At 39.4% G+C, this 25,296-nt stretch overlaps 2 protein-coding genes across 9 annotated transcripts in view; one reads left to right on the top strand and one right to left on the bottom strand.

The window, feature by feature from the left end:
• The window catches only part of itfg1 (integrin alpha FG-GAP repeat containing 1), a 140,924-nt gene extending 138,572 nt beyond the window's left edge, over window positions 1-2,352 (bottom strand). The window contains exons 1-4 of the mRNA XM_062390039.1: window positions 1,979-2,352; window positions 1,580-1,664; window positions 1,223-1,356; window positions 3-57 (exon numbers count right to left, since the gene is read on the bottom strand). Of these exons, the coding sequence (XP_062246023.1) occupies window positions 3-57; window positions 1,223-1,356; window positions 1,580-1,664; window positions 1,979-2,156 (452 nt within the window). The 5' untranslated portion in view covers window positions 2,157-2,352. The remainder of the gene's footprint in view (window positions 1-2; window positions 58-1,222; window positions 1,357-1,579; window positions 1,665-1,978) is intronic.
• A 347-nt stretch (window positions 2,353-2,699) lies between these two features.
• Window positions 2,700-25,296, top strand: part of phkb (phosphorylase kinase, beta) — a 106,334-nt gene continuing 83,737 nt past the window's right edge. For 7 of the 8 annotated variants that reach the window (XM_062390020.1, XM_062389993.1, XM_062390028.1 and 4 more), the window contains exons 1-4: window positions 2,711-2,775; window positions 5,491-5,577; window positions 19,951-20,089; window positions 22,893-22,992. In XM_062390020.1, coding sequence (XP_062246004.1) covers window positions 2,712-2,775; window positions 5,491-5,577; window positions 19,951-20,089; window positions 22,893-22,992 — 390 coding nt within the window. In that variant the 5' untranslated portion in view covers window position 2,711. Of the gene's footprint in view, window positions 2,776-4,163; window positions 4,274-5,490; window positions 5,578-19,950; window positions 20,090-22,892; window positions 22,993-25,296 lie in introns of all 8 variants that reach the window. The other variant, XM_062389986.1, reaches the window with a different exon arrangement.

Genomic DNA, 25,296 nt, shown 5'->3' with positions numbered 1-25,296 from the left:
ACTCCATCACAAGGGGTTGATCTGTGAAGGTCTTGTTCAGTCTGAGCCAATCCATATCTAAAAAAGGATGAACAGTTCATGAGTAAACGGAAGCAGAATAAAGAGTGAATTTTCAACAATATATCACTGTACACGTAACTTTATAAAAACAATTTATTAAATCATGTTAAGTCATTTCACAGATGTCCTGTTCTGGGATGAATGATAACAGGCCACACAGGCTCTGTTATATTCAAGCCATGATCTTGTAACAGGGAGCTGGCATAAACAGTCCCAACACTGAAAAAAAAACCCAGCCATCACTTAAGGCAAAATTATGACAATGTAACTGTGGATTGATTCAGAATAAAAGGCCAAAACTGTCTCATTATAGAGGGTGACGAAAACATGAGAGCAGGCTGTGCTCATTTTACAAATCTGAGGTAGATCAATTATGTCTTTTGATTCCTCACTGTGCTTGTAAAAAGGATTAAATTGATATGTACAGCTTTGTAACTTTGCTATTGATGAATATTACAGTGAGACATTTACTACCTCTGCCAATGAGGTTATGTTTTCGTCAGTGTTAGTTGTTTGTCAGTTACCAGGATTTAACTAAAACTACTAATTAAATTACCATAACATTTAGTGGGAGAATTTGGTAAAGGTCAGGGAAGAACCCATCCAATTTTGGTGCTGATCCATATCAGGGGGCAGATCCTAGAATTTTTGTCACTTTCTTTAACATTGTGAGATAGGGTCGTTTTCAACATTTTCCTTGATTTATCTGAGAACAATGTTTGAATCTTGATGGAAAATTCAGATATTTTGATGGAGGTTTGATGGAGGGTTGGTATGAGTTTCTCATCTTGTGGATTTAAATGTGGTTGGATAGGAGTGAAAGCTTTTTCCACCTGCTGTATGGTATCAAATGGGGAGAGACACCTTTAACTCCTACATGAAGTGGAGAAACGTAGTGCGGTCTTTAATTTAAGGAGGCTGTTGGGCCTTAGCAGAGGTAAATCTTCCACTGAGTGCAACTCTAATTGATATTGTTTTATAGCCCAGCCGAACTGTATATTTTATAAATATTACACATTATTACATGTTTATTGGCGTACCACTGCACATGCTTGGTCAGTTTATTGAGCTAAAGATAAATAGTAACCCTGAGATTGCAGACCCCACCCGGGGTACATTTAAGTCAGAAGTGTGCAGCTTCTTCTCACTGTTGAAAGTGTACCTAATGTCTGGTTGTTCCCCCAAAAGATGAAAACAGATGTTGCTGTTTGGGGGGTGGTCTGAGCTGTGAGAAGAACATCCATCTGTGAGTCTCCATCATAGTCTCCAGGGACCACGCTGGTGATGATGGTGTTCCTGCAGCAGGAGGAAAGACTGTGTGTTAGTGGTCACATGGTCACATGGTGCTCCTTCCACTCCTATACAAACATTTCCCACCTACAGAGCAAACATAACTTCCCTATGAGGAAAGACACCTTCACTGTACTGAAGGAAAGGAAAATGGAAATGAGGACTTTGCATATACCAGATCAAGTGTAAATGGAATAACGATGCAAAATTTACTATTAACATGATTTACCTTGGCAAAGAGTTTTTAACGTTTTGGACTTTGGGCTTGAAGTAGGGTATTTTCGAGTCCGCCAGGAATATGACCAGTTCAGACTCTGAAACCGGAAAAAGTCAACAACATGTATATTAATTACTTATTAGTAAATAAATTAAATGAGCTAAATCTTGGTTCATCTCCGTCAGAGTCTCTTTCTCAATCGTTTGTTTAACGACACTGTAAATAGCTTGTACACACATTAGACGTAAGGCACTCAACAGACGAATTAAATCATATTTGCGTTTCAAAAGTCAATGTCTATCATTACTGCGACACCGCTGAATAACAGTTTATCTGTAAATAATGTAAATGTCGCCAGGTCTCATAGTAATCGCGGTTAATTAGCGGTAAAGTGCTGAGGCGTTCACGTACGCTCTCTGATCATGAAGATGTCTGTCTGTTTATCCGAGTTAAAATCCCCAAACGCCGCCACCGTCCCGTAATTCTCGGCACCGAAGAGGTCCGCAGTAACATCCTGAAGAGCTGACGTGTGGTACCGTCCTACAAAAGCTAATAAAATAGTCAAAGTGTTTAATTGTGATATCCACATCCTTCTGCTGTTTCAGCTCCTCACAACAACACCGACTGCAGTACGGCACTCCGCTTTACGACAGGCTTGACGACAGGGTATTTCACTTCAATTACGCATTATGTCGAAAGATCCATCTTCAAGTTAGACATGTGCTCTTAGGTTGTCATCTTGTCTGAAAACACCCGGAACGATCATGCAAGATAAGGTTTAAACCATGTGAAATCAGCGTTTCCTTGTTTACGTCAATGTCGTGCTTCCGCACGTTTGACAGTTGACAGCTGTATCAAGCTAGCTAGAGTTATCTAGAGCTAACTTGGAAAAGGAGGAAGTTTACTTTCAGACTAAACGTCTAGCATAAATATATCTTGAAATAAACAGAAGATTACAAACATACCACATTAAAAGTCGATTATATTAATGTAAATTTAAGCTCAAATAGTAAGTATATGGTTTATAAAAAGGTTACTTCAAATTGTAAGCATGGCTGCACGGGAGCAGAACTGCATATATTTTATTTTGAAAGACAATGCCGGAAAAGCTTAAACGTGCTAGTGATTTGGACGCTGTTTGAACATGGCGAGCCTGGCAGATGTCGGTTGGAAACTCCTGGAATTCAAAACCCGATCAAAACGATCAGGTCTGACTTGTTTCTTTGCATGACCCGTCCGGTCGTTGCTTGAGTGTCGTTGCTTGTGTGACACTGTGTGTTTGTGAAGCCCCTGAACGTGGCGGTGCTAAATAATATGACTCGATCTGCCCATTTAATGTGTCCACTGCAGTGAGGGTGCAGGCATGAAAGGTCAGAGGAGCTATTTTAAGATCCTCTCACCAGGTCTGCTTTCACTGTCACATCTCAACCTGAGCTTACTGTGTGTTGTTTGTGTGTCTGGGTTCGTTTGTGTGTTTGTGTAAGCAGACTGTGCCTTTCATACACTGGTAAACACGTGAGGGAAAGTGGTGCCACTGTATTACAGTATTTAACAGTGTAGGGATACAAACACCACAGCAACAGTTGGTTGTCACCACCTGTGTTGACACTATCATTGCTGAATAGTGACAAATCCACTAAATTAGTCTTTCCTACACTCTGGTGTACCTCAAACGTAATAAATCCATATCATTGTAGGATTGTAAACTGATCAAGCTATTCAATCTACGTGTTTTCAACCTGTTTGTAATACTTCAGTCCTAAATACACCGTCCCCATAGCGTCATTACTATTGCTTTCGATTGAAAATTCAATTTGCTAAAAGGCAGCAGGAAGGATAATGGGAGGCACACAGATCCTTAATTTTCTATCAATTTAACCAACTATCATTTGCATCTTTTTCCCAGTTGATATGTGGCTTTAACTCAGCAGTATAATATTCTGAAACCACACTGTCTTCTGTGACGGAGTTATTCTATTACATTTCTTACATTGCCCACATAATAATTCACTATTACTCTACATTTCTCAAAGGCAGTGGTGGATCTAGAATCTTCAGAAATCAGGGGTCATAAAGGTGCCACAATTTACTCTGAGGGGTCAATTATATGTCCATAATCCATGTACCATTCCTGATCCAGTGAGGTGCACACTTAAGTCATTCCTTATTTACTGTTAGCTCTATAACTTACAGCAAAGGTACAAATCACAAAATATTTATTGACATTGATTCCTTGTTCAAGTACATTGTGTTCTTTAAAATCATTTAGGAAAAGAAAAAAAAAAACTTACAAAAGTAATATTTATCATTAGTATTGTTTGTAAGTGAGAGTAAGACAACTGATAGTACAGAGGCACTTTAGGGGCCAATCAAATTGCATCTGGGGCCACTGCCCCCCTGACCTTACTCCTGGATCCACCTCTGCTTAAGGGTTAAAACATCTTTCAATCCTAATTAAATACAATCCATTGTCATTGTTTGTGCATGTTGCTCGTGATCATGGTCATCATTATAAGTCCAGGGTGTAATTCATTGTTGATTCATGCATGTCTAAAATCTAACTTTGCTACTAACTCCTTCCTGTGAGTTGCTGTAGATTTGTGATTTAGCTGAGAGAGAGGGACGATTGGCCTTAATTTCGCCTTTTGAGAATGGCTGATTCAGTGGCCGCGCCCCCCCGGCCTCATCGGGAAGTTGTCCGACTTGGTAAGTAGTGGCAGCAGATCTGAGGAAAGCAATGTGGTCAGACACGCAGAGGAGACGTAGGGAGGTGATCAACAAATAGCATCAAAGGACGGTCATTTTGTTATCTGAACATCAGAAGCTAGCTTATTATTTCATGATGAGAACACCTTTGCTTAATATGTTGAGAACTGGAAATACAACCAAATAGACCTATTATTTTCAATCTCTAATGGTCATTAAAGTCTTGGGTAAAATGTGGATGTGCCGAATAGTCAAACATTACAAATAATTTACTATAGTTTGATTGTTCAGTCTTTCATGTGGTTTTAGCATTCAATCATCTTGTTATTCTTCTTGTAAGGATGGAAGACCCATAGATGACACCAAACTAAATTACACAAGTCATATACAGTATTTTACTGCATTGATAAGTTTGTCAGAGGTCTGCATCACTCAGGTTCGTCATGTGATTGTTGAAAACCATCCAAACACGACAGCCCACACTCTACTCATCTGAAATAAAAGCTGGAATATTTAACTTCCTCTATGCTCTTTAAAATTGTTATCTGTAAAAAGAGATGGATTGGCTTTGTCCCCTGCAACTTTTAACATGATGGAAATTATGCTAATTTAAGTCAGAATGTGAATTTTTCAGTACCTGTGGTATTGACCCAAGGTCGAAACCATTAAAATGCAAATCTCAGTAGTGAAAAGTCTCTGAAAATAGAGAAAGTCTTAGAGACGGGGTTTCCTTCAAACTCCTGCCTGCTCGCTCCCAGCTCAGAGGGAAATGTTCGAGTATCTGGTGGTGAGTCAGATTACCATTTGAATTCATACGCTCACGGCCTGAATATTGTTTTGTATGTTGAGCTGTCTGAGTTGCAGTGTGTTGCAGTGAAAAAGCAAATTTACCTATGGCATGTGTCTAATGTGTTTTTTTCCTCTAGTGCTTATTTTCATTTATATTCATTGAAAAATTTGAATGATTTAATGAAAGAAAATATCCATAAGCTATTGCTACCTGCAAACCTTTGTTCATCTGCATATTGGAATATAAGAAATAACACAATGGTCTCAAGAAAAAAGAGTAATAATCGTGCAAATTTGACAGGAAAGCTATTGATATTGATGTAGAGAAGGATCCATGGACAACTAAAGCGTAAATTATAGGAGAGTCCCACTGGTAAGTAGGTTGGTAGGTAGGTTGTTGTCTGAACAGATGTCTTTCTTTCTACTAGGTTCCATCTATGAACCTCTTAAGCTGTCCAGTTTCCATCGTGAGGATGAGCCCCTATGGGAGAAGCTGGACCGCTACTACAATGCTGGTAAGTACAGCAGCATTAGTGGCATGAACCTAAAAATAAGGAGACATTTATAACACTTTTAGCATTTCTCTCAGTTATTCAAAGATTATTTGGTTACCCATGACATTTAGCTGTTGCAGTTGATCCCAACCCAAGGGACAGCTGCAGATCTGAGATGGTTAAAAGTGTAAGAATTACAACAAGTTTCACTTTTTACCTTTTGAGCCCTGTGTCAGTACTTACAGTAAACTGAAAGTATGTATGATTATGTGTTATGTTATATGCAGATGTCACAGATTTTGTTTAGTCTCTTTATATTTCAGTATAAGTCAGAAAGGTGGAACAAATTCACTGCAAAGTAATTTTAATACAACACTTTATTATACAATATTTCAATTTTAAATGTCGAAAACTAATTTGATCGTTCACATTGTTTGTTTTTGTATGGCTGCTCAGCTTAGGAACGATTATGACAGCTGCCCCCTTATCTCAGCCATAACAAAACATTTTATGCTGGCTACACACACTGACAAACTGAATTTGTTTTATTAACACCAGAAATTGCAGACACACCTGATGACACTTTGGGACACAACTGACGATATGTCCCTAGCATCTACTTTTGGTCGGCAACTTATCATCAAGCGATGGCAGAAAACCTTCAAACTCATTGACCTATGTTCTAAATAACAAAAAGGTCAGGACCATATGACAAAAATAGCAAAATAAGTTTTCAGCAATAAATGCGGAAGGAGCTGCGAGTTAACTGAAACATCTGCACTGCCCTCAACCACCAGACCATCAGTTTTACTAAGTGCATTTTGTGAGACTGAAAGAAAAACCTGTTTTCTAGCTTCTCTATCATTTCTGTCTTTGAAACCACAAGCCCTGACTTCAACATGGCCACACTGTTGCTCTAATGTATGCAGCTGTAAAGGCTGCAGTGGTTTTGTCATTGCCAATATTCCAAAATTGCACCATATAAACACCATATTATTTACAGAGAGATTGCTCTTGGCTGGCAAGAGGAAAAGTAATGCATGGGGGTTTCCTTAGTGCAAAAAAATAAACATTACATTTACCAAGGGTTGCACTGTCTTGAATTTAATTTCATGCAAAGGTGCTCTTTGTTGACTTGGCACTGCACTGAACACAGTTGGCAGTGTTTCACAGTGCGAACAGACTGAGGGATCCTGTGGGTGCTAAAGTTTAGAGGCTCTTAGATTGACTGGCCAGAGGCTCTTCAAGCAGGGGTAGGAGGGTGGACACAGCAGAAGTCTGAGGCCTGGTTGCAACAGATATTGACTGAGAGGATGTCACATGCATACACCAAGGGTTTGTGTGTAGTCCTTGTTTTAATATTCCCCTAAAGGACAATAAATCAATCATATTCACTGTATACAGATTTGCTCATCACTGAAATGCACAAATATTTAGCCATACTAACTGGCTTGGAGTATCTGCCTGAACTAAACATCTTAGGTTTCTGATTTAATACAGCTCCTTTCAATGGAGTTGTGAAAGAGGTAAAAAGACTGTGTTTCTGAATGGTTGTTTCAAATCCCTCAATTCAAGCTGTTAAGACAAACTTGGGAAGGACAGAAACTCAGCGACCGATTTAAAATCACTGGTGCAACCTACTCCAGGTGATGCTGCTGGCATGTGTAATCAATAATGGAGACTGGAGCCTCGCTGCAGCAGAGATAAATACACATTAGTCCTGATTACTGAATTACCAAAAGCTGTGAGTGCTGCACTAGATCAGCGAGAGGAACCTTTCCAGGACACAAGATGAACCACACCTTACCGCTCCAAAGCTGAATACACAGTACCCTTCCATTTCTCATTCAATAAAGTAAAACCAACTTTTATTACAGAAGTGAAGTATCAATAATAAATGGTGTGAAATATTGCTGTCATAAAATACTTGTGTGGGTGGCATAGGTCAATTATGATATTTCCTATTTGGGGCTGCAATGTCAGTGTACTCAGTGGAGTCCTCACATCTGCAGGTTACGCATTTAGAGCAACTGCCTACCAGCTTCAACATTCATAAGATTTTCAAGTTGTCTCTATGCTGTTTGCTTTATGGCTGCCAGTGAGTGAACATTGAAGTCTAAGGCCCTTTGAAAGTTTTAGACAAGTTGTCTTTATATCACCCAGTGCCCATGCAGTTTAATAGAAAATGTATTTGTGCCTATCTGAGCCCCGATGGGCGTGTTGGTTTTAAAATTAGGTGTGGTCAGGTACATTGATGGTGCTTTGAAGTCTGAAGTTAGTAGGACAGTATTTTACATGAGGGCACCTCATGTATGGAGGTTTGATTCCTCCTGGACTTACAGTTTTGTTGCTTACTTTATGTTTACATTCTGTACTTTTGATATGCTTATTGCTTGAACCTCTCACCTAGTAATCGGATGTATAACTTTATATATATATTTAGATACAGCGTGCCAGCTACACAAAAGTGAAGCCAAGACATATTGATCGCCCCCTGGTGGTTGGTTGCAGTATAGGTCATAAACATAGTCTTCTCTTTAATTAATTATATGATGCTGAACATAACATCCTCATTGAGTCAAGATTGATCGAGCACAAGTATCAGAGGGACCTGAAGAACATTGTCCCACTCCCTGGTCAAAAGTGCAAGAGGACAGCGCTTTTATACAAGTGAAGATGCGTCATCCATCTTCACACACAGTCTATGGTTCAGCCTTGATAATTTGTACTGAAAATACTTATCCAAAAAATATATATAAACTATATATATATATATATATTAGTGCTGTCAGTTAAACGGGTTATTAACAACGTTAATGCAAACCCGTTTTAAAACATCGTTGTATCAGGCCGTAATGAAGTACCAGGAGCGGGCGAGTCTGTGTTTGTGTGTGCTTGTGTGTTTTTTTGTGTGTGTGTGTGTGTGTGTGTGTGTGTGTGTGTGTGTGTGTGTGTGTGTGTGTGTGTGTGTGTGTGTGTGTGTGTGTGTGTGTGTGTGTGTGTGTGTGTGTGTGTGTGTGTGTGTGTGTGTGTGTGTGTGTGTGTGTGTGTGTGCTCCCAGATAGCGCACCGGTCCGGGGGCTCGACCCCCCCACCCCCGCTCACTCGCTCAGAGACACAATATCAGAGCCCGTTCACGTGAAGCAGCTGTTCAGTGACTGACTGCTTCTTAACTTTGAAAACAGTGAAAACACAGAGTTTCTCTGGTCTCAGCTGCTCAGAGATCAGCGCCTCAGCTTCTTGATCAGAGCAGACGCTGCAGTTGGTTGGTACCAAGCTTCAGTATCTGTGTTCGCCTCCAGTCTGACCTGCTCTCGCTTATTGTTTTAATATTTCGCCAACTAAAATATATATTTTTAAGCTATTAGGCTGCAGCGATATGTTTTTATTTATTTAAAAATTATTATTATATTATTTCATACATTTTCCACAAATGTGGGGATGACTCAAATAGACCTACAAAATTCTGTGTTGAGTGGTTTCAAAGTAGGCCGACACTTGCCTGTGTATTTTAAGTGTTTGTTATTTTGTTGCTTCTCTGTTTGAGTAGCTGGCTGAAAGCAAAGAAGTAGTAGGCTTACCTTTTATTGGTAACCTAACTGCCTGACTGCTATGTTCACAGTAAACTTGAAAAAAAGAAAATATTAAGCCATGGTTTGACTGCACTATAGGCTGTGTCCTTGTTTACCTGAAATGTGCACTTTATAATTTTATTTTGTAACGCCCTGTTTGGCAATGTTGTTTTTCAATAAAATAAAACATTTGCAGAAAGCAAGCCAATCCACTTTTCCATGTTGATAAGAGCATCAAAACGAAAAACAAATTATGGAAAAAAAAAGAAATGAAGGGACATTTAGAATAGATACAAATTTGCGATTAATTGCGATTCATTTTGAGTTCACTATGACATAAATGCGATGAATCGCGATTAAATATTTTAATCATATATATATATATATATATAGTAAGTTTATTTTGTGCTTTTGCTTTGCCTTGTGATGGCAAACTACATTTATTCTCCTTTTTATTTCACATTAAAATCAATATGGGTCGAGGCAGAGAGCAAAAGAGGGGGTATGCCACACACGCACACCACTTCTTCTAAGCAGATAGAGTTGGGTTTAGTGAGCAGAGCTCAGGATGCTGTCCCTGAGGATCAGGGCTGGGTTTTAGCCACTGTGGACAGAAGCCAGCCTTTTGCTCAGCTGCTCTTTTTGAGGTAACAAAAATGTGTGATTCAGTACAGCACACTAATGTTGACACGCTCTAAGGAGGAGTTTATCCATACCTATATACTTCAATCCGTCTCACTTCTTCAAGACAAATTGATGTGTAATAATACATATTTGGTAAGCTATATGCAGATATCCCTTTATGCACTGTGCATAGTTATAGGCATACAAAAGAGACACATTACATAAATAGTAATTTAGCAATTAGTCAGTGCATCTCCACCTGTGACATTGAAGTGATTACAGACCTCTTAAACTAAGACTTACCTAAAGGTGGTTCTTAATTTGAATTTGGCAGAAGTTCATCAAAAAATACCTTCAAATAGGCAAAAGCGGCGTCACAAATAATTTTATAGGGGATGCTTCCCACTTCTCTAAAGCAGATACTAAACAGCTGGACTTAAATAAGTACTGAAAATGTAAGTGTCTCCAGTTTACAGAGAATTTTGTCACGAACTTGTCCGGCTCTTATCGTTGCTTCATTAGCTGCTTTGAGACACTGCTGTAGCAAAGCTGTCTAGATAGCTTTGCACAATGATTCCTGGGATATGTTTGCCTGAGTGGGATCCAACTGTTGGATGCTCAGGAATGGAGAGATGCATTTGTTGGATGAACCTTCAGAATTGAACAGCCTACTCCCACCGCCATGACACAATCTGTGTTTAAATGCAGCTTCACCTATAAATCCTCCATCATGTGGTAGTTAAAAAGTTATGTTATTTACTCCATCTTACATTGACTGGACTGTAGTGCTGGATATTAAATAATTATAGGGCTGACAACTCCCAAAAATCAACAGAATTCCCTCTCAGGCAATCCTCTCATCAGAAAATACAAAATAAAGATTAGAAAAGCACTATATAAATACAGTCTCGCCATGCACAGCGATGCTCAGGGCTACAAAACCAGTGGAAGGGAATCACAGTTGGACATAAGTTGCTGTCATTGCCACATTACAGGATTGTCTAGAAAATGTCACATTTGTTTTTTCATCTGTAAACAGTTTAGTTTTTCCTTGGTTTGTTTGTACACTTTTATGTACAAAACTTGTTTATGCTGACTGATGTTTATGATACTTAAGACTCAGTATCCATCAATAATGCCTAACAGGTATAAAATGCCATCGCTGTGAACAGTAGAGAAAAAAAATAACATTTATAGAGATTCAAGAATAAAAATGGCCACTAAATGCAAAATTGCAGGCTTCCTGTTGCGTTTTTCCAATTGCACCCATGACTTTTTTGTTTGTCTGATCATGATACACCTGTGTATCGATTTTTGTGAAGATTGGTCCATGTGAATACGTTCCGGGAGTCTCCATTGAGCCATTTTGCGACGCTTATTGCAATTCCTCCAGAACACGTACGTTTTCACCACTTTCTAACTTTCTGCAAATTTTGGTAAGAATTTGAGCATGTTGAGGTCCCCAAAAAGCCACTTAATTTGCCTGAATAATAATAATAATAATCATTACAATTTCAATAGGGCCTCCCACTGTCAGTGCTCGGGCCCTAAGTAGGGCTACATTGTAACTAACGGGCAACGAGCACAGGCGATTTCAAGTCTGTTGTGGTTGGTGAAGAAATAACGTTCGATGAGCAAGCGTTCGTCTCCGCGTTGCATGAGTTTGCGCACTGAGGCAAGGCTAAATGCTTCACTTCCTGTAGCCAGCAGGTGGAGCTATGATTTTAAGTCATGGTCTCTTTGTAGATGTCATCAGGTCGCGACTTTTGTCTTACTTGTCTAGTTTGGACTCGATTGGACCAAATATGTCCAAGATACAGAAGCTCTTGTTTAGATGGCCTGTAATCAAACTTTGACGCCACGCCACGGACACACGGTGTGACGAAAAATTGATCTTCGAATAATTTTAAATCTACAACTTGTTGTGATGACAATCAACAAAATTTTAAGTTGATCTGATGAAAGCTCTACGACAAGTACATCATAGTAAAAATGTGGAATATGCCCAAAACGGCCACTAAATCCAAAATGGCGAGCTTCCTGTTGCATTTTTCATAATGCTCCTTGAGGCTTTTTTGTGAATCTGGTCATGATACACAACTTTCCTCATTTTAGTGAGGATCGGTGAATGCTAAATGAGGGCTTTTTCGTAGGTGATGCTGTTGAGCTTTGTTGCTGCGTCCATTTCCAAATAATCCAGAATACGTACATTTTCACCAATTTCGAATTTACTGCAACCTTTAGAAACTTTATGAGCCTGTTGAAGCCCTCAAAAAGCCCATTTACTACTCAAAGAATAATCCTTACAATTTCAATAGGGCCTCTCACCGTTTTCGGTGTTTGGGCCCTAATAATAATCCTTACAATTTCAATAAGGCCTCCCACTGTCAGTGCTCGGGCCCTAAAAAGCACAGCACTTGGTCAGGATTCAACTGGATTTTACTTAATAGATAGATGGAAAATTGCAGCTTTGCCCAAAGTGAACTGTTATATTCTCGTGTCGTGTCGTGTTGTTTCATTGTACAAATACTCAGAGTAAAAGTAAAAGTCACTTCCTCTAACCCAGGTGTGTTAGGATTGGGTGGTTGTCTATGTGTCCTGAGTTAAAGCTTTGGTTCAGGTCTGGATGAACCGTTTTCTCACATGAATGCATTGCTGGCAGATATGACACAACCCAGTGGTCTGCCCTGATGAAGACAGGGCAGCTGTGTGTGTGTGTGTGTGTGTGTGTGTGTGTGTGAGTGTGTGAGTGTGTGAGTGTGTGAGTGTGTGAGTGTGTGAGTGTGTGTGTGTGTGTGTGTGTGTGTGTGTGTGTGTGTGTGTGTGTGTGTGGGGTAAATGCTATGGCTGTTTGCTTGGTGGGTATTCATTAGGCTGCATGCGAATGTGTGCTTGGAAAATAACAGAAGACAATAAACAGAGCTTTGTGTACAACAGGTGTAGCCATCAGTAGGAACTGATTTGCTGCTATCAGCGAGCGCAGCGTTGCCTCCAGCATCAGCTGCGTTGCAAGTCCATAGATTTGCAGAGAGAAGCCCCCGCCAGATTGCAGTGTGTTGAAAACGCAGCGTTGAACATTGGGCTTGTTTAATTGTGGGGTTGGGTGGCGGCTGGCAGCGCTTGTCCAATTCTAGCAGGGAACAAAGCCAACATTGTTATCGCCGGCACCCAGACCTGCCTGCCAATATACCTGCTTTCTTTCAGTTTCAGGGAGGAAAAGAGGTGGAGAAGGGTGAGGCTGGGCTGACAATGACAAATCAAACCAGTTAAATTTTTCCTCCTTTCTCTTTCTTTGTTGTTTTGTTGCAAAGCCGCCCCCCAGCTCAGTCGAAGGCAGCGGTATTAAGCTTATGCAGCTCTTGTGATAGGGGACTTGTTTTCTGTCATCAAAGAAACAATATACAGCTGGAAAGTTTACCCCTATCTCTTCTAGTTCATCTCTCCATCATCTCCCCTCCTCTTTCACTCCCTCACCTCTCTATGGTTTCGTTTTTACGTGGCAATGTGGCCACACTCCATTGACTCACCCTGCTTGCTGATAATACTGGAGGCAGAAGGCACTATCTCTCCGCCGTCTGGCTCACAGCGATTAAGGAATGGAGAAAAAAAGAAAACTCTTATTTCATTCTATACTTTTATTATATATAGTTATTTTTGTGAGTTTTCTTCAAAAATATATGGTTGTCTGAACTGTCCTTAGTAATTTTCAATATTTGATTCTCTTTCACTCTTTCCTGCTTTTCTTCTTTTTCAACTTCTCATTCTCCCCTCACCTTTTTCATTTTTCAGCCATTTCATACCATTTCGTATGAAATGGTATGTTATGTGTCCATGATTTACTTCCTCAGTTCATAATCCTACGCATGAAATTGTAAAGTATTTGTTCTCAAAGCAGGTCTTTTTATTGACACTTGGATTTTAATTGTCGTTGGATTTGTTTCAGTAAAAACAACTAAATATCTAGCAAAATCAGGGTAATGCAATCTTTGGTTAATGGTGCAAGTTGTGACACACAGCAGTTAGTTGTAAAAACTTCTGCTGTAATCACAGAATGGTCTTACTAATGAGCTACAGCAAATGAAAATACGTTTGAGAAACACATTTCAAAATGCTTAGGTCATGCACATTTACATCAATCGCAAGAGTAATACCAAATATGGTCAATGTGCAAAATGGAGAACAATGTTTAAAGCTGTCGTGGAACTGTAATGTGCTAATTAGCATATCCATGAAATCATTGTGTCATATTTTCATGACTGTTCATAGTTTATTGTCATATGCTGCAGCCTTGCACAGGATTTAAGTAAAATCACCTAAACCCAATCCTAACACAGTTATAGGAATAGTGCATTTAGCAAAATAATCTAATATGATCTGAATGAGTTTGATATCAGCAACAGTCTGTGCATTCAGTTGGGACATGATGAGCTCAGCATAGGGACTGGAGGGATCTACCGGGATCTTTCCAAAAAGATAAAAAGCCTCCAGTACTTTGTTTGATGATTCACAGTTTGAGTTGAATCCTGTAAATGTAAAATGTATTGATGAATAACACCAGTGTCAATATTGGCCGATTATAACACAACACTAAGCTAGTTGTTTGCCCATATAGCATTTTTGATAAGCTAAACACCCCCTCCTGCTTTAGCTTTCTCCAGACATGTGATGGATACTGATCTCCTCCTCTCATCCCACCATTGTAAAGAAAGCAAATTCCCCCAAATTATTTCTAACCCTCTGAAAGTTTATTTAGCTGTTGTTACTGTCAGCATAGTAGGTTTATGGCCAGTGTATTTTTCTTTTCACTAAACGGTAACTCCTGTTTAAGACGTTATATTGAGGGAACATTATGTTAGCATCAGTAGACACTGGCACGAAGATTGAAAATCACATTGCTGTGTATTTCCAATTTTGGAATCCTGTAGCATCTGCTGTGGAACTGCACAAATGTCATCTTGCTCTTTCCTCTCTATTGTTTTTCTCTTTTCAATCTATTTTGCAGGTTTTTTTTCCTTGTTCTCATCATCTTCTCTCATTTTCTCCAGCCTGTCAGTGCAGTGAAATGGCCCATTGTGAAAGAGCAGATTGTGTGCGTCTGAGACATTAGCTGCTGATTTAGTGGGGCATTAGCTTGATGGATGGCACAAAACTACCAACAACAGTTGATTTGCATTCCAAGAAACTTGGGATCTGAAAACACCGTTCAGCATTCTCATCATTCATGTTCTGCATGTAATGATGACTTCCACAGCTCTACTGTGTCGCAAAGATGAAACCATAGCAGTGTCCGAAATCACTCACTTATCACTATATAGTGCGCTATATAGTAAGGTTGCCATTTTGAAGTGGTGTCTGAATGTTTAGTGAGGTTTTTTATACCAAATATATTGCAATGATTGTTCCCCACAATGCATCGTGAAAAGTAGTGTTCAACCGATGGTCACATACTGAGCAATATATACCATCATGCATTGCGCTTGCGGCAAGAGACGATGGAAGTGAGGGCAGCAGGAACAGCCCCACCTGTCGTACCAATGTAAATAAAAGCAGAGCAGCATATCATCTCACAAACTGTGGGATTTTTTTTAATTTTTAAACAAATATATATTTATTTATAATCAGTCAGTGAGTGGGTGATTTCGGATACAGCCTGTAAATCCCTTATAAGTGCACATTAAAAAGTATCGGAGCACATTAACTCTTCGTCCTATTATCCCAAAATAAAACGTTATGTAAGTATACATAATTGATGTCGCAAAGTCAAAAATTAAAGGTTCAAGCGCACGCCTTGACTAATAATGTAATCTAGAACAAAATGATGCAATAAGAAAATAACATTTTTGTGACAGATTGGTAATTTTATAGAAGAATATATCAAATACTTTTTCTTAATGGAATTGTGGTTACCAATACACACAGCATACGGACACAAACCCGTGTGTGATAGCCAACAGATTGTATGGCCAGTGGCTATTAACAATATAAGTGCAAGCCACATAAATGAAGGGTATTGTGTGTTTGTGTGTGTGTGTTTGTATGTGAGAGAGAGTTTGTGTCTAAGCATGTTTATTTACACTTAATTTGCTCTACATTGAGACCAAGTGTCCACACAAGGGCACAGACATCAATCCGTATTTGTTTTTGCATGTAGGCCACTTTATATTCAGCGTTCATCTTTTCAAATGCAGTTACTTTAATAAGTCTAGCGCCAAATTCGGTATGAGGCAGGTGAATCACTAGTAATACAAATGCGTGTGTACATGTGTGCATGCACGAGTGTACACTTCATTAGTCTGATACTTGGGTGGTGGACTACCTGAGAGGTTTATTAATAATGTGCCTTATTCTACCCCATCCACCTCTTTCATCTCACTGCCAGTGTGACTGCCACCTTCAATTGACCAATACACACACCAGCAGGCAAACCGATTGACATTCCCGCCCCCTGTCTCTCTCCCAGTGCCCATTACTTTGATGCTTTTTATTTACAAAGGCACACAAACACATGCACGGACAGCCGCACGCACATGCCTACACACTCACACACACGCTATCTCTTTCTTGTTTCTTTACACACACACTCTTCTCTATCTCTATTTCCCCTCTTCTCTGTCTCCTCCCATCTCTCTCTCTATCATTCTCTGTCTCGCTTTTGCTCTGTGGCAAACAACAGTGCAGAATGGATGTCCCCTTCATTTGCACCGGCATAATGTTCTGATGAAAAATGAAGTGATCCCTCCAGACAGATTAGTCATCAGCGAGGAGACCTCTGCAGGAGAGAAGGATACGAGTGTGTGTGTGCTTGCGTCTCTGTGTGTTTGTGAAATAGATAAATTACTTTCCCGGAGGCCTTCTGTTTGAGTGTGTAATATTTCAGCATATATTATTGGAGACTATGATCTATTAGCAGTAAGAGCTTCCCTTCATTGTCCTTTCCTCTGTAACTAATGCCAAGCATGAACTTTAGTGAACTTGAACCATCTTAGTTAATCTTTCCACGTCAGTTTAGTGCAGTCAGAAAAGTCATATGCCTGGCGGAAAAAAGTCTCCCCTAATTCCACAGAAGTGACCTTATTATGCACTGGAGAGCTTTCCAGTCATTTTGATTACACCAGCAATAATGAAAAGGTGTTGGTCCCTTAAAGTTGATAATGCTAGCACTGCACCGTAGGAATTCAAGCTTATTTTACCTATGCACCCTCACCCCACTAAGTATTCATCTGATCAAGAGATGTCCAAACAACTCAATTATCTTGTGGGCTGAATTCCACCTCTCGGTTATTATGTAACTGCTGTTTCTGGGCTCTGTGGGACTTTATATGTATTCATTATGTAGCCTGGTTGGTTTTTACCTTAATATGTAAATGTTCTTTTATATGAACATATCAAACTAGTACTGGACAGATTCAAATCAGATTAAAAGTGACATTATATTGTACAATCTTGTTTTGTCATACACTAATTTTCTTTGAGATTTTGGGCTATTTTGCTTCTAAAACATGTTTTCTTCCAGACTATGAGGAAATAAAACATCCCTAATACACCTTTTGTATCTGCAGCTTTCAATCTCAATACAAATCTTTCGAAGGCCATTTTCTCTAAATAAGTTCTGTCGTGACCAAAAATCACAACTTCTGTAACACCTAACTTTCCAGATATATCCCTGTCTATATTCTGAAGGTCTGTATTGAAAGGTTTTGTTCATACATATTTCATAATGTAATTTATTTAGTTGCTATTGTCGCAAATCATTTAACATTTTTTATTTAGGTTATTTTGACTAAGTTCATAATATTCTGAAGTGAGGACTAGGGCTAGTTAGTAAGGAGAAGAAGTGCATAAATTATTAAAGTCCCCCAATGGGAATAAGCTTTGTAATGTTGTTCATATGACCATATAATGAGTGAAATAAGCTAAGGTTTATCTGACATTAGCAGCATGTTATTTACAGTTTAATAAAGTAATGAAGTTGAAGACTCATGTCAGAATTATGTTACAAACAGAGTGATAGTGAAACGTACATACATCACCATTTTGATACTTTGATTTGACGCCAACCTTGTACAATTCACTCTTCCTCACCCTTTTGAGCCGCTTTCTAGTTGCTCCCTATTTTCACCGCCACATTGTGTAGCAAATAATGGCTAGCAAAATAAAAAACAAGCAGTGGATTGCTTGTGTGATGATGCAGAGTCGCAGCTGCAGGCGAGCGGCTGAGAGGTGGGTGGAGATAGAGGTGGAATTAATTTGCATAATTATAGATTAGCAAGAACTTAATGAGGCAATGAGTTACCTCCAAGATATGTTATGGTTGTGATGGGATTCAAAACAAGCTTCTAAATATATAATTTCAATGAACAGAGACTATTTTTAGGGGTTTAATCGATGCCAGAAGAGAAGCTGGTCTCCAGCCATGCTAGTGGCTTTTATTAGACAAAGTAGCCCTTTTAGCTAAATGCTAATACCAGCACATGCACTAGTAAGGGTTTATTTATTTTGTGACATGAATGCCTGCACAACAGTTTGTGTCCCAAAGGCTTCACAGGAGTTACGTGCAGATACTTTTGACCTGTACTGTTGTAGTTGGCTGCATCATCCGTGTTTCCTTGGTTGATTTCCTCAGTTCCTGATAGTGGTGCAGAAGTCGAGAAAGACCTAAGTATATTCAATGTTATATTTGTTAACTGTTTTAAACACATGTAAGAATAGCGAAGTCTCCAAGAGAGAGATCAGAGGTCAAGTTCAGTTCAGCTACAGAACTCTTCTTTAGCTGGAATGGGTTCAGCTTGTTTTTATTTTAGAAGTTTCTTCATCCAAGTAGAAGAATAATAATTATCTCAGGCTACCGAGATGAGCTGTTTTGACAAATGAAAGTCACTGTTTCTGCTTACAGTCATGTGAGTCAAGTCTGGAAACTTACCTGTCTTGCCAGTGTGGCGCAAAACACTGACATGGACAAAACTGCCTCTTTTCAGCCTGTGCAGTCTCAATGTCTGTTTTAGACAGGGTAAAAAGGTGCTGTTTTAAATGATTCTTGTGGTATTTTGACCAAAATATGGTACAGACATTTCATTAAGACCCCAAGGAACCATATTAAGTGTGGTAAATGGGCATAATATGTCCCCTTTAAATGAAAAAGCCTATCACAGGAATGCTATGAGGGAATTTCTTGAAATGTGGTCCAAATGTTCCCTAGGACTGAAAGATGAAACAGTAACTCAATAATTAATTAGCTTATCAGGACGAAATTCACTTAATACATTTGATTCAATCCCTTTAACCTACCTGCTATATGAGTCTGGGCTATAGCCTGAATATAAAGAGGAACGACGTGTCTCGACTTCCTCCCGCTATCCTGAAGTGGGAGGAAGTAGCCGAAGGATCCAGGATAAGATCACCGGTATTTTGTTCATTTGAGGCCAGAGTCTGCACAGTAGTGTTTTGGGAATGGAGCCGCGGTTGCGATGTGTCATGGTTACACAAACTCATACAATCTTGATTCAGTCTCAGCTGTCAATCACTATGTTTCACGACAATTTCATAGAATCAGATAATTAATTAAAACCAGTATTGTGGAAAAACACTTGAACATACATCAGTGTTATAAGAGCTACCTAAAACTACAAAAAAATTAGAAGGTTTACATTTAATTTTTGGTCCGTGTTCCATGCATTTAAATGGAGGAGATGGGGATCTATGACCTACACCGCACCAGGTGCTGACCGAGACGCTTTGTCTTCACTTTGGGTAAATGTCGCCAATATAACCAGTATATGGTCTGGACAGTGAACTGCATATTATCTTATATGGTGTTTGGAGGGATACAACCACAAGAGGGTAATTGTTTGAATTTGTATAAAATGTACAGTACCTGCTTCTAAACACTGGATCAAAAATAAGTTGTTAAGCGTGATGGGAGTGATGGAAGTGATGCCCCTTCTGCATAGCAGTAAAAACAGGCAAAATAAGGTAATGTTATGTGTGTGGACATGAGAGGGTGTGTGCTCTCAAAAACAGTACTGTCAGTAAAGAATGGAACTGAATAACCTACTTTTACTTTAGGTTGATAATGTCTGACGCAGCAGTGCTTACTGGCTTGTTGTGTTACATGTGCTTTCTTCACTGATGTTTTAACTAATAAGGGAACCATCATACAAGAACTGTTGAGTCACAACTTCTGCTTTCTCTCTTCATCTAGTCAAGACAACCATTCTGAACTACCAGAGTCCCACCACAGGCCTTTTCCCTGTCAAAACATGCTCCGAGTGCAAAGAGGCCAAGGTCCGGGACTCCCTGTATTGTGCTGCTGGTGCCTGGGCCCTGGCCCTGGCCTACAGGTTAGTGTATGATGTACACACACATGCACAAGGAACAATACACCCTGTTTATCAGCTTTGTGGTACGCAAACTATCTCATACAGATTTATTTTAGAGCTGAACACTGTCCATTGCAGACATACACAAAAGAAAGACTTTCTGACTTTCAGCCAGCAAAAAAACAGCATATTGTAGTAGCTAATGCTAGCTAGCCTATTTTATGCATAATATTGTGCTAAAATGCTGAGCTATATACCTCAGACAAAAAGCATTTGGATAAAGACTAAGCATTTTGTTTGGTGAATAATAAAGAATCAATGACAAAGAATAACTTCCCAAATTTATTAGGGTGATAAATGATGCAACAGATATTAGTTTATTAGTCACACTGTGTGATAGTTTGATGTGTGTCGTAAGGTTGGAACTTATTCCATCCTTTGCCGAAAAGTGACAAATATCACTTCTGATACCTTCATCAAACATAATTTGGAAAACAGACCAAGAATCAACACTAACATCAGTTTACAATCATTATTTCACAATATTCTCCACCATATCCCTTTGTCTTGAACTCATGGTTTTGTTAAACTCTCATTTAGTTTCTCACTTACTGACTCTGATTTTCAATCTGCGTGATTTGAAGGTTTTACCTTTTAAGCACACTTTCATTATTGGTTCAAGGAGAATAATTTCACTGAGAAGAATCAAGGTCCCACATTCCTTTAGCAACTGTCCCCACTCTTGATGCAGTGATTAGTCTCTAAGAAATTCTACAATGTGAGCATCTAATACGACAGAGAAAGAGTGTGGAGGAGTGGATGGAAAGAAAGACACGGAGGGAGAGCGAAAGAGACTGAAGGTGAAGTTATAAGGTGGGAGTTGGAGGGTAAGGTGGGCTGAGGGAGGAATCAAGTGAAAGGAGAGATAAGAGAGAGAGGGAGAGAGAGAGAGAGAGAGTGAAGAAATGAGATTGAGGGGGAAGACAGGGGTAAAAATAGAGTGTACCGCAGTGACCAGCGGCAGATCCCAGTCATCAGTCATGGCTGCCTCCTATTAGAATTGTCACTGGGATTTAATTAAGATTATTCTCATCTGACAGGCTTGGCTAGTGTCATTACTTACTTCACGCCCAGCTGCTGTGGGTATATGTTCGAGTGTGTGTGAGAGTCATTGACTAAACTGGCAGGAGGATTTTCCACAAACTTCTTACCTAAGTAGCCATGGTACGTTTTTATCCGCTACCGTCTCCAGTCACATTTAATTATTTATTTTATGACTTTTAATGCGTTATAACTTTTTAATGGAGGCTGGGCTGTTTTTTAACCTTACTGACACACGTTGTATTTTTCTGATTAATTGTCATTAAATTAAAAGAGCTGGCTATGTTCCCGCAACCCCCCGGTCACTCTAGGTTCATCTCATGCATATTAGATGCTTGTACTGGGAACAGGACGTTGGGAGATGAAAAGCCGCCTGCTTTATCCTCTGCCTGCAATCAGTTTTGATGTGGAGGGTCACATTTAAAAGACAGCGTGATTAATGCACCGCGTAGCACGGAAATTCAAACAGGTTTCACTTTAGTGGTTTGGCTTTCCTTTGTCGATATCCAAAGTCATTATTGGGATGACCTTTGTCATGTGCATTTCAGATCCACTAGCCCTGACAGGAATATACTGTCTGCCACCACATCCATAATTGATATAGTGATATGTTGCCAAGATTACTCCCTTAAAATTGTCACCGCAATTTTGGTCCACAGGTGATTTTATTACTGTAGCTTGTCTTTTCACTCAGAATTTGTAATGATACACTTGTTAGCATAGTATAGGTTTAAGGCTTTACAAATTGCACAATGGTTTTTTAAGCCATTGTTGCATGCCACTGATGAGATTTTTAGGCAGTCTACCTTAGAAATACTGCTTGTAAAGCAGCAGGAAAGTAAAAGTTGTCAGATTATTTTGAAGGTGCTCACATAGAACGAAGATTTATTGTCAATAGAGAGGCCCTTTCCTTAGAGTGGCTTCAAATCACCTTTTATTTTTTCTATGGCTAAGTTGGTCTTTTGGTAATGTCTATTATGTATATTTCTGCTGTGTTAAGTTACTTTCCTTATTATTTTTGCACATAGAGCTGGGAAAAACACAATTTATTTTTGCTGTGCACTTCTTGTTGTATGGTCTGAAAGACAATAAAGTTCATTTTGACTTTGACTTTGACCTGCGGTTATTGTCGTGTTTGCATGTGAACAGTTTTCCTGGGCAAACATTGGTTTGCAGGATCACCAACATTTTGCGTGCATTTATTTTTATTTATCCAAAGAAAGTAGTTTAGAAAATGTGGTTTGTCGTAGCAGCCATATTTTTGTTATTTGTCCATAATTGTGTATAGGTAATTAATTAATTAGATATGATTTGGACTCATGTATTATTGTTTGGTCAGGTTTGGGTGGGACTAGAGGGGCCGCTCACCCAGTGGCGGTCACATTTTGTAAGTCTGTCAATGTCAGAATGATAATGATGGCTTTGGAATTATGGAGAAATCTTTGAACTATTTTCTGTTTTATGGTTTAATGATGAAGTTAAAATGTAAACATGCTGTAAGTGCATCTTAAATTCATCTCTTGAAGGCATAACTCTCTGATGTCTTTTATGCAGCCTGTTTGATCCTCTGACTGCTGATTGCCTTATTTACTTTGTTAAAAACATATTACAATTAGAGAGAGAAAAAAAACTCACTATAATAATAAGAACAGCTATTCATTGTTATCTTTAAAAACACGGTGTCCTCGCCTAATGTGTTCTCCCTCTTTTCTCTGCTGTGCAGACGCATTGATGACAACATGGGGCGAACCCATGAGTTGGAGCATTCTGCCATCAAGTGTATGAGAGGGATCCTCTACTGCTACATGAGACAGGCTGATAAGGTGAGTATTTTAACCAGCCTTCACTCAGCTCTTGCCTTCACACTGCGTGCTTGCAGAAAAGCACCTCGCAATTACATGCTGTTTTACAGATCAAAGTCGTATTTCCAGAGCTGCTATTCATCAAAGCCACTCAGAGCTGGAGCACTGGACACATCTGGTTCCACTTTCATATCATAACAAAATGACAATGGGAGTCGGTTGCTTTAGTCCTAAGGGCTTAATAACCAACAATCTGTTAATTGCCAAAGACTTAAGCTCTGAAGGTGAAAATTTCATACCACGTCTGTTGCAGACTGTGAATGAAAAATTGCGAAACTAACCATTTTATGCTCCTAAAGCAGAACCAAGTATATCCTTGTATGCTGGTTTTTGATTCTTCACGAGCAACATCTTTAAAGAGAGCGGCCTGCTGTGCCACTGTGTATGTGCATGTGTACAGTGTTTGCCATTGAAAGCCTTTGTGTTTCATTTTGCTTCGACCTTGACGACCTAATTTAGGGGAGAGCTTTTCTGTGTCTTAATTACAAAGCTGCGTTTACACAGTTAATTACACAGAGCAGCTTTTGTTACAGGCCTGTCTCCGACGCTTACTGAGTACATGGCATTTTTAATGGAGACGTGACACAGGGCCACTGCGGAGCAAATATCCCTGAGCAAATACAGCAGCTGGTCCCAGCTGTCATCCTATATGACGGTATAAGGAACCAATGTAGTCTCCTTCAGACTGTTTTACTTATTTTTTTGTCTTCTTTTTCTTTTGATGAAGACATAGTATGAGTAATGACTCAAACCAACCACGGGGGAGTTGGAAGAGTTCACTGTTTAAAGTATGAAGTGATGCAGATGCTGGTACCAAAGTACAGAAGTATAAAGTCATTCCTCAGATAGAAACCTAAGAAATAACATTAATTAAAACAACACATATGTTGGTACGAAACATAATCAGACTGTAATTGGGTTATCTATAAGTGTAGTTATATATATATATATATATATATATATATATACAATTATATGCAGACTCACAGTGAGGTTGTTGAGAGCAGGAGCAGGAGCGAGACAGGAGGCTGGTCCAACTCAGAAAAACACTAATTTAATGAAAACATAATAGATAGGGCAGGCCCGGTAGGTTACTGAAAATGCAAACTCAAACGGTTCAGGAAAAAAACCAAGGCAGGAGAAGAATTCTGAAGCTGTCAGAGACAAAACAGGCAGTGAATAAACCGAAAGCAACTAATCAGACGACTCTGCAAAGACAGAACTGAGGACTTGACTTAAATACAAACTGAAGTGATTGAAAACTAGAGACAGGCAGCACATGACAAACAGGTGAAGCAAATCAAGGCAACAAACAAAACTGAGGTGAAAAATGTAAAGGCAGGAGGTAAAACACAAACAGATGAGGAAGATTATAACTCCAAAATAAAACACAGATTTAAACACAAACCCAGGTTAAACTGAATAAACCAAAGAGTCCATAAAAATCACCAAAATAATCGTTCAGTCTTTTGGGTCGGGCAGATTCCCGACCCAAAAGGGGAGAGCGTGGCCTAGGGGATAGAGCGGGTGTTCTGCAACAAGAAGGTTGCCGGTTCGAATCCCACTCTTTCCCATCTGCATACCTAAGTGTCCTTGGCAAGATACTGAACCCCTAAAATGGCCCCTCATAAATGCTGAGTGTTCTAAAAATGTAAGTCGCTTTAGACAAAAGCGTCAGCTAAATGACATGACAAAAGACTGAGTGAGAAGAGCTGAAGCTGCAGTGCAGGAAGTTGTAGCCTAGGTAGATTTTCCAACTTTTTCAGAAGTGCCTTCAATCATTTTAACCGTAGAGCTCTTCCTCTAGAGTCAAAAGCCTTATTCCTGACTCCCTGCTGGCTGAGCTCCTGCAATTATCTTGGCTCTTTCCCATTTAGTCATCTTTGAATGATCAGAAATTACAAGCAGTCATTTGTTTGATGAGATTGAATAATTTTTTGGGTTTGCTGTAGATGCAAAATAAATGCACTAAGGCAGATTGTACTAGGACCTATTACCGTGTGGAGCAGCAGGCATTTCCTCTAATTTGAAGCTTGTAATGGTGTATTGCAGCACCTGAAAGAATAAGCAATATGTGGGGCAATTCAGAATATCCTGAGAGTATAGAGCCACTTGACTCTGTGACTCGGCTTGGACGTAAATCGGAGAGACATAGACTAAAAAAGTAGGTTTTACATGAGCATGAACAACAGTACCTAGTGTAAGCTGCTGACGGAGGTAGCTCTCTATCTCTCTCTCAGTCCCACACACACACATTAGGCGCTG

The sequence above is a fragment of the Platichthys flesus genome, chromosome 1, assembly GCF_949316205.1.
Source record: "Platichthys flesus chromosome 1, fPlaFle2.1, whole genome shotgun sequence".
Taxonomy (NCBI): domain Eukaryota; kingdom Metazoa; phylum Chordata; class Actinopteri; order Pleuronectiformes; family Pleuronectidae; genus Platichthys; species Platichthys flesus.
Note: the sequence above shows the minus strand (reverse complement) of the source record. Positions and strands in the feature narration are given on the sequence as shown.